This window comes from Sminthopsis crassicaudata, chromosome 6 (genome assembly GCF_048593235.1).
Source record: "Sminthopsis crassicaudata isolate SCR6 chromosome 6, ASM4859323v1, whole genome shotgun sequence".
Classification (NCBI taxonomy): domain Eukaryota; kingdom Metazoa; phylum Chordata; class Mammalia; order Dasyuromorphia; family Dasyuridae; genus Sminthopsis; species Sminthopsis crassicaudata.
The window spans coordinates 113,050,239-113,059,371 of record NC_133622.1 but is presented as its reverse complement, the minus strand read 5'-3'; the positions used below and the strand labels follow the sequence as shown (position 1 = coordinate 113,059,371).

The 9,133-nt window shown below is 34.5% G+C and overlaps 1 protein-coding gene across 1 annotated transcript in view; it reads right to left on the bottom strand.

The window, feature by feature from the left end:
- Window positions 1-5,408: 5,408 nt before the first annotated feature.
- ARSJ (arylsulfatase family member J) overlaps window positions 5,409-9,133 on the bottom strand; it is a 96,890-nt gene continuing 93,165 nt past the window's right edge. Inside the window, exon 3 of the mRNA XM_074276201.1 lies at window positions 5,409-7,922. Coding sequence (XP_074132302.1) covers window positions 6,521-7,922 — 1,402 coding nt within the window. The 3' untranslated portion in view covers window positions 5,409-6,520. The remainder of the gene's footprint in view (window positions 7,923-9,133) is intronic.

Here is a 9,133-nt window from a genome sequence, read left to right as displayed (position 1 = left end):
TTACAGAACAATAATATTCTATAACTATATACCATTCTCCACTCGATGGGCATCCACTCTGTTTCCAGTTTCTTGCCACTACAAAAAGGGCTGCCACAAACAGTTTTGCACATGTGGGGATCTTTCCCTTCTTTATGATCTTTTTGGATTACAAACCCAGTAGAAGCATAGTTCCAAATCACTCTCCAGAATGGCTGAATCAGTTCACAACTCTACAACAATGTATTAGTGTCCCAGTTTTCCCACATCCCCTCCAACATTCTTCTATCATAGCCAATCTGAGAGGTATATAGTGGTACCTCAGAGTTGTCTTAATTTGCCTTTCTTTGATTTATAGTAATTTAGAGCACCTTTTCATATGACTAGAAATGATTTCAACTTTTTCAACTGAAAATTGTCTGTTCATGTGCTTTGACCATTTATCCCTTAGAAAATGGCTTGAATTCTTATAATTTTGAGTTAATTCTCTATGTATTTTAGAAATAAGGACTTTTTCAGAACCCTTGAATGTAATTTTTTCTCAGTTATTGCTTTCCTTCTAATCTTGGTTTTGTTTGTACAAAAACTTTTAAACTTAATATAAGCAAAATTACCGATTTTGTATTCAACAATGTACTCCAGTTTTTCTTTGGCCACAAATTCCTTCCTTCTTAACAGATCTGAGAGGTAAATTATCCTTTTTCTAATTAGTTTATAATATCACTCTTTATGTCTAAATCATGAATCCATTTTGACCTTATCTTAGTATACAGTGTTAGGTATGAGTCAATGTCTAGTTTCTGCCATATTAATTTCCAGTTTTCCTAGAAGTTTTTGTCAAACAGTGAATTCTTATGCCAAAAGCTGTGGTCTTGGGTTTGTCATATTTGATCACTATAGTCATTGACTAGTTTGTCCTGTGAACCTGACCTATTCCACTGTTCAAGTACTCCGTTTCTAAGCCAGTATCAGATGGTTTTGATGACTGCTATTTTATAATATAGTTTTAGGTCTGGATTGCTAGGCCACCTTCATTGGCATTTTTTCATTAATTCCCTTGAAATTTTTGACCTTTTGTTTCTCCAGATGAACTTTGTTATTATTTGCTTTTGTCTGTAACATAAGTTCTTGGGAGTTTGATTGGTATGGTGTTTAATAAGTAGATTAATTTAGATAGTATTGACATTTTTATTATATTTGCTCAGCCTACCCATGAGCACTTGATATTTTTCTAATTGATTAGATCTAATTTTATTTGTGTGGAAAGTATTTTGTAATTGTATTTATATAATTCCTGAATTTGCCTTGGCAGAGAGACTCCCAAATATTTTATATTATTTATAATTATTTTAAATGGAATTGCTCCCTGTAGGGAAATAATTTAGAAAAAAAAGTTCTCCTCCAATATACCATGATATTGGTCATAAATGGAGGTCCATTATGACAGTGAAGCCCAAATTTTGGCAGTCCAGAAAAATTGTAAAGACTGAGAAAAAACCTGGCAAGACATCCCACCCAATTTCTATTATCTAATATTTTAACTTCATAATAGATTAGCATTATAAACCAAAATAGATTCTGCTCCAGCCTTTTACCTTTACTCTGAATGTATCACTGTGCTTTAAATGTGTTTCTTATAAACAATAAATTGTAGGATTCTGGTTTTAATCCAGTCTGCTATATGCTTCCGTTTTATGGGAGAGTTCATCTCATTCACAGTTAAAATTATTAACTCTCTATTTCCTGCCATCTTATTTGCCCACAGTTATACTTTTCTCTTCTCTTTCCCACTTTCCCTCCTACCCATTAATTAGCTTTTAACCACCCCTCCTCAAACAGTCCTCCCCCTTTGTAGCCCCTCCCTCTTTCTTATACTTTCCTCCTATTGTTTCTGTTCTCCCTTCTATTAGCCTCCCCCTTTCCTTTCCCCTTTCCCCTCCTACTTCCCTATAGGGTGAGACAAGCTTCTCTATAAACTAAATGTGTTTGATATTCCCTCTTTGAGCCAAATCTGATGAAAATAAACTTTATACAATGCTCATCGCCTTTCCTTCTTTCCCTAAATTGTAATAGATTTTTTTTTTTGCCTCTTCATGAAATGTAATTAATCCCATTTGAACTCTATTTTCCTCTTCTGCCAATGTAATACCCCTTTCGCTCTCCTGTTTCTTTTTTACATCATCAAATCAAATTATACTCATAACAGAGATACAGATCCCTAGAGTAAAACATATCATCTTCCCATATTGGGATATAAGCTTTTTCACTTTTAAAATAAAGTTATTTTTCTTTCCTTTTTATTTATTTTTTTATGCTTCTCTTGAGTTCTGTATTTGAAGATCAAATTTTCTATTCAGCTCTGCTCTTTCCATCAGAAATAAATGAAACTCACCTTTTTCATTGATTGAATGCCCATTTCCCCCCCTGAAACATGATACTCAATTTTAATGGCTTCAATCCAAGTTCCTTTGCCTTTGGGGAATATCAGATTCCATGCCCTTCAATCTTTAAAGTGAAAGCTTCTAGGTTCTGGGTAATTTTCTGATTGTGGCTCCTTGATATTTGAGTTGTTTTCTTCTGGCTACTTGCAATATTTTTTTCCCCTTGATTTGATAATTTTGAAATTTAGCTATGATGTTCCTTGGAGTTTTCTTTTTAGGATTTCTTTAAAGAAATGATAGATAAATTCTTTCAAAGGCTATTTTATCCTCTGGTTCTAGGATATCTGGGCAGTTTTCTTTGATGATTTCCTGAAAGATGATGTCTAGGCTCTTTGTTCATCATGGTTTTCAGGAAGTCCAATAATTCTTAAAGCTATTTTCCAGGTCAGTTTTTTTCCAATGAGGTATTTTATATCTTCTTCTATTTTTTCATTTTTTTGTTTGATGATTCCTGAAGTCTCATTGGGTCATACACTTCTATTTGTTCAATTCTAATTTTTTATTAAATTATTTTCTTCAGTTAGCTTTTTTTTTAATCTCCTTTTGCATTTGGCCAATTGAACTTTTAAAGGAAGTGTTTTGTTCATCGTAGTTTTTTTTTTCTTTTCCATTTCACAGATTCTGTTTTTCAATGAATTAGTTTCTTTTTGATGTCTAATTTATAAGACATTATATGCTTTTTTCCATCTCTTCAAATCTATTTTGCAAGGCGTTATATGCTTTTACTATTTTGCTAAATCTATTTTAAAGATGTTTTCTTCAAATAATTTCTTTTCTTTTCTTTTTTTTTCTTTTTTAAAATCTGAGGCTGGGGCTAAGTGACTTGCCCAGGGTCACACAGCTAGGTTAAGTGTGTGAGATCAGATTTGAATTCGGGTCCTCCTGAATTCAAGGCTGGTGCTCTATCCATTGCACCACTTAGCTGCCCCCAAATAATTTCTTTTTCCTTTATCAAACCCTTTTGCAATGATCTCATTTCTTTTCTCCATCTTCTTCTAATTCTCCTTTAAGAATCTTTTAGAATTCTCCTAAGAGAACTTTATGACATGGGGACCAACTCATATTACCCTTTGGGGCTTCATATGGAGATGATTTGTCTTACAAAGTTCCTTTGCCTATCAGGAATATCAGATTCCATGCCCTTCAATCTTTAAAGTGGAAGCTTCTAGGTTTTGGGTAATTTTCGTGGCTCCTTGATATTTGAATTGTTTTCTTCTGGTTGCTTGCAATATTTTTTTTCCTTGATTTGATAATTCTGAAATTTAGCTACAATGTTCCTTAGAGTTTTCATTTTGGGGTCTGTTTTTCTCTTTCTTCACAAAAGCTGTCTATGATCAGAGTTCTTTTTTGACTTATTTTTTTTAAAGGTTGAGTTCTGCTCTTAAGGCAAAAGGGTGACAGCTGTTTTAGTTTACCCTGGGGTTAGTGCTGCTGACTGACTGGTGCTGCTTTATACTACTGTCACACTAATTCTTCCCTCTGCCAAGATAGACTGCTACAATGTCATCCCATATTCAGTAACATTTATTGGCTGCCTAATCCCTTTAGGATTAAATATGGAATCGTGTTAAACTTTTAAAGACCTTCACAATCTGGTATTTTCGTTCCTTTTTAGTCTATTCCTTTCTACACACTCTACTGTCTAGTAATAATGCCTTCTCACTGCTCCTCAGAGACAACATTTCATTTCCTGGCTGTCTTTTCACTGGCAGCCCTCATATCTAGAAAGCTCTTCTTCTGTACCTCCGCCTTCACCTCTGATTTCTCCAGACCCCTCCAATATCCATCTTCTGCAAGAAGCCTTTCTTGGTTCTTTTGGTTGTTCATGCTTTCCCTCAATTTATTTTTCATTTCCCTTTATATTTCTCATATACCCTTTTTATTTTTACCTTTTGCTTGTTATTTTCTTCATCTAACTGAGGTCCTTGATAGGACAATTCATTTTTCACATAATAGCTATTTGTTGACTGATAGAGTTTTGCTATTTTCTCTAGTATTAGCACTGGTTAAGCTATGATGTTCACAATATCTCTAAGGAGATTGTTACTTAAGAGTGAATCCAGCAAAATCAAAATGAGTTATTGACCATATGATTTCACACACACACACACACACACACACACACACACACACACACACACTGCAATGCATAAGGATCATTTTTTAGGGAGTGTGTGTGTATGTATGTATGCATGTATATATGCATGTATATATAAATATGTGTGGTTATGTGTGCTGGGCTGAAATAATAGATCCCTGAAATCCATGAATTCCCCTAAAATAAGAACTGTGAAGATACAAGGCCTTGTGGTATGATGAAAAAAGGAGGTATGGGATATGACCCTGCAGCTATTATCCTTCAGATTCAATAGCAGTGGCAAGTGCACTTATATTCAATTTTCACTAATGCCCCATTTTAATTTGCACATGCTCAGATGGCAGTCCTCCAGCTTCATGTGTCATTTTCACCCAGAGCCTGGTACTCATCAAACCCTCTCGTTTCTTTGGACATAAGAATGTACTAGACTCTAAAGGATAAATAGTTAGCCATATGGTTCCTTTGGGTATTGCTGATCATAAAGTGCTCCAAATTCCCATGAACTTCGCATATTTACTATTTAATTTACATTCCTTTGCAAGCACTTTCCAAATAATTTTATCTGCTTCAAACTATGTTTTAAATTATTTTACAGCAGGATCCATCATTTTTTTTTCTTTTTAACATTCCCATGGTGCTTAGTGCTGTACAGTATGAAGTAGACATTTTCTCAACAATGTTGACTGTCAATAGTAATTAATTTTCTTTTCTGTCATGGTTTAAATTTCCAAGATAAGAATAAATATCTCCAATTTGAGGACCCCCAGATATCCCTTATCATAGCCACCCTCACACCCCATCATCCCTTCACTCACACAAATATTCTTTCACTGAGGTGAGCTGATTTGTGACCAAGAAGCTAAAGAGAAAAAACAGACTAATTTTGTGAATGCCATAAAAATAAACTATTTTAATAGATACATAAATAAAGTGTTGATCATAGAAATAACAAAGTTGTTTAGCTTCTGCTTAGACACCATACTGAAATATTCCAGGTAATTTTTAAGTGAAGTCCTCTTATTACATTCAAAATAATGGGTAAACAAAGCCTATTGAGATTCTTCACCTGGGTTATTTCCCTTCAGTACTCTCCTCTTTCCAGCAGTGTTTACAGTAACTCAGAATTTTACAGTGCTTTGTCATTTATGAGGGTGAAATTTTAAAAAAATTTAGTTGCTACTTAAAAATAAAACAATAAAAGCATCACTTGCATCATCATTGATGACAGCAAAATAATGATTCTGTCTCTGTAAAAAATAAATTATGCCTTTTATGCAGAAGTGTCATTTTTATTAAAGCAATTAAACAATAACTATAGTTCTTTTTTTTGACAGTGTGCTCAAAGGCCTTTTTTTGTTCTTCTTGTTCATGTAAGATTAAGTGAGGTACAAGTTGTTTCCCATGAGGCGCTCCATTTATTTTTGCTGGAAGAAAAACTTCAGCCAAAAAACCCCAAACCTAATAGCAACATATCTTCTTCAATACAGAAGACACACAGACATAAAAAAATCAGTAAGAAATTAGGCTTTTTCCAAGGCTAGTTATTTGGCCTTATGCTATACTTCCACAAAGTCAGTGTTATGCTTGGTGCCCTATGATTCCCTTCATACTAGCAGGATTCTCAGTTATAGTCATATTCCCCCTTCTTTATTTTTTTTTTTTAAAAAGGCCAACTGCTGAAGTGCAGAATTTATCATGCTAACATCTGACCTTTATGAAGGAGGCAAGAAAAACCACTGGAAACTGCATTATCTGAAATACTATTGCTTGTGGGAATGGCATCTTTGATATGAAAAAGAAAATATTTGACAAAGCTATTTGTGCTTCTCTATATGGTATGTCAGGAAGACAGGTCAAGTTTGAGACTGCTCTGCATTGGCATAGTGTTTTCTATGGGGTTTTCAGTTAGTCTCATTATAGTACTGGTTTTGACAGATAAATTGGGAAAAAATATTGGGCAAAATACGGATGGATTTGAGTTTCACTAAAAACCATTTTATGATTACCCATGAGTAAGGTCTGTTTGACAATTTGGAAACTGCCCTTTTTTCCAATGTTTTTTCTTCTTAGTCTTATTTTTTTTCTGCTTTTTTCCAGCCTTGCTTTTTCCTGGTTTCCTTGTCTTATCATCTTCTTTATACCATGGCCCCCAGACTCCTCCATTGAGCCTAGGATTACTTCTGGGGTCTTTGGGTGGATATCTGACAGGAACTGCAGTTTTATTGAACTGAGACAATCTCCTTAAAAGCTTCTTCACGATCCCTGGATACTTACTTGAAAGGTCCACTCGTTCATATGGGTCAGCTGTGATGTTGAAAAGCCAAACACTTTTGCCAGCAGACCAGGAAATCCGTTCATTATGCCACCGATTGGGTCCAGCATTACTAAAAGACTGAGGGGGGACCCAGTCACTATAGCCTGGATTCCCTGTCAACAGTTTCCAGTGTTTTACTCTTATTGCTGACTGTATAGCTGTATTCCAAATCCCAAAACCTGCTGCCCAGGAACCATTTTTGGCTTTTGTATAAATTGGATCAATATTGTGCAAAATATCTATTCGTGGAGAACGCTGACCTTCACTTATAGTCTCCCAAATGTCATAACCATCTAGCTGTATGTCCTCATCAATCCAGCCTTCAGCCAGTGTGATCAGTGTGGGGTACCAATCTGTGATGTGCACGAGCTCTTTACATATTGTGCCTTTGTTTTTCAGAAGCGGGCTGTGAACAAAGCCAACTGCTCGTATTCCCCCCTCCCAATAGGTTCCCTTACTTCCCCTGAGAGGCCAGTTGCTTCCTCCTGCCATGGGCTGTCCTCCATTATCTGAAGAGTAGATGATAATGCTGTTGTCATAGAAACCATACCTCTTTAAAGCCAGGGTCACATTGTTGATGGCTTCATCCAAGCATGACAGCATGGCAGCATACCTCCTCCTATTAATGTTAATAATGGATCTGTAATGTTCAAAATACTTCCCTGGTGCCTGCAGTGGTGAATGAACTGCTTGGTATGCAATATACAAAAATATAGGTTTCCTGGGGTTGTGAGAAGCTAAAATCTGTTGCACTTTCTGAGTATACATTTGTGTTGAGTATATACCATTATCATGGTCCCAAGCAGCATTGTCATTCTCATACAAATCATATCCACACATCCCTGGGCTGTCACATTTATAGTGTGTATAGTAATCACCACTTCCCAGGAGGGAGCCAAAAAAAGTATCAAATCCTCTTTTGGTTGGCATACATTCTTTCCTATAAAAACCCAGATGCCATTTTCCAACCATATGAGTTGAATAGCCAACTTCCTTTAGTTTCTGAGGTAGGGTTGCATTATCCAGAGGTAGGCAGTTGGGCTGAGTAGGTCTTATGATAGAGTGCTGAAGTCCTGTGTGTATCTGATACCTTTAAAAAAGAGTTGAAGAAAACATAAGATGTAAATATTGGCTAGGCATATTTTATATAGACTAAGTAATTACCTTAAGTATTCTTTACAGAAAGTGAAATGTGTACCACATTTATTAATATACCAATAACAAATTAATTAATACCCTTATTAACATTTAGTTAATATTTGAAATGCATCTAAATTATTGTTCCCCAACTCATAGGTTTCTTCAATGATTTCAAGTGATGTATGAAATTATCAATATAGTTTAATTCAATTAGATAAAAATTTATTGTGCACAATATATGTGCAAGATAGTTGTTTTTCGAAAGGAAAATAGCTCTTATCTTTAAGAACCTTACATTCTCTATTACATTTTCACAATATAATTAACTTAATAAAACATTTTTTTAATTAAACATATTTAAAATATGTATAGTGGAAAATAGGTAGAAATAACATAGATGTCTATTGATTGGGGAATGATTAAGCAAGTTATGGTACAATAATGTAAGTAAATATCACTATAGGAAAGCTGGATAAGATGAATATAGCGATAATGGGAAAACTTAAATGAACTGATGCAAATTGAAGTAATCAGAATCAGGAAAACAAAACACATTAACTACAACAATTTCAATGCAAAGAACAGTAACAAAAAACAATGACTGCTAAAAGCTGAGAATTTACCAATATTTACCCCCCCAAAAATCAATATTGGCCCCAAAGAGGAGATGTAAGAAAACACTTCCTCTTGCCCCCACCTCATTCTTCTTAGAGATGTGTGATGCTATTGGAATGGAATACTGCATATCATGTCAGAAATTTTAGATATGCTGATTAGTTTTTCTGAATTCTTTTTTTTTGTTTGTTTTGTTTCTAGTTTGTATTCTTTGTTTTAGTGGGTTGTATCTGGGAGGAGAAAAGAAGGATATATTAAATAATGGAAGTGATAGAAAAATTAAAGGATATAAATAAAATTATTTTAATTTTTAAGAAATACATCTCTTAGACTTTAAAGACAAAAGCATTGATGTATAGAATCAATGTTGCTCTAGATACATTGTCTTTCTTCATTCAACAAATGCAATATGTATTAAATGCTTGCTGCATACAAAATATTATGTGGCATTTGTAGTATGTTACAGAAGATATTCATAGTACCATAATTCAGAAGACAAGCAAAGTTTAGATTTTATACCACCCTAACCCTCAGAGATACAGTCTA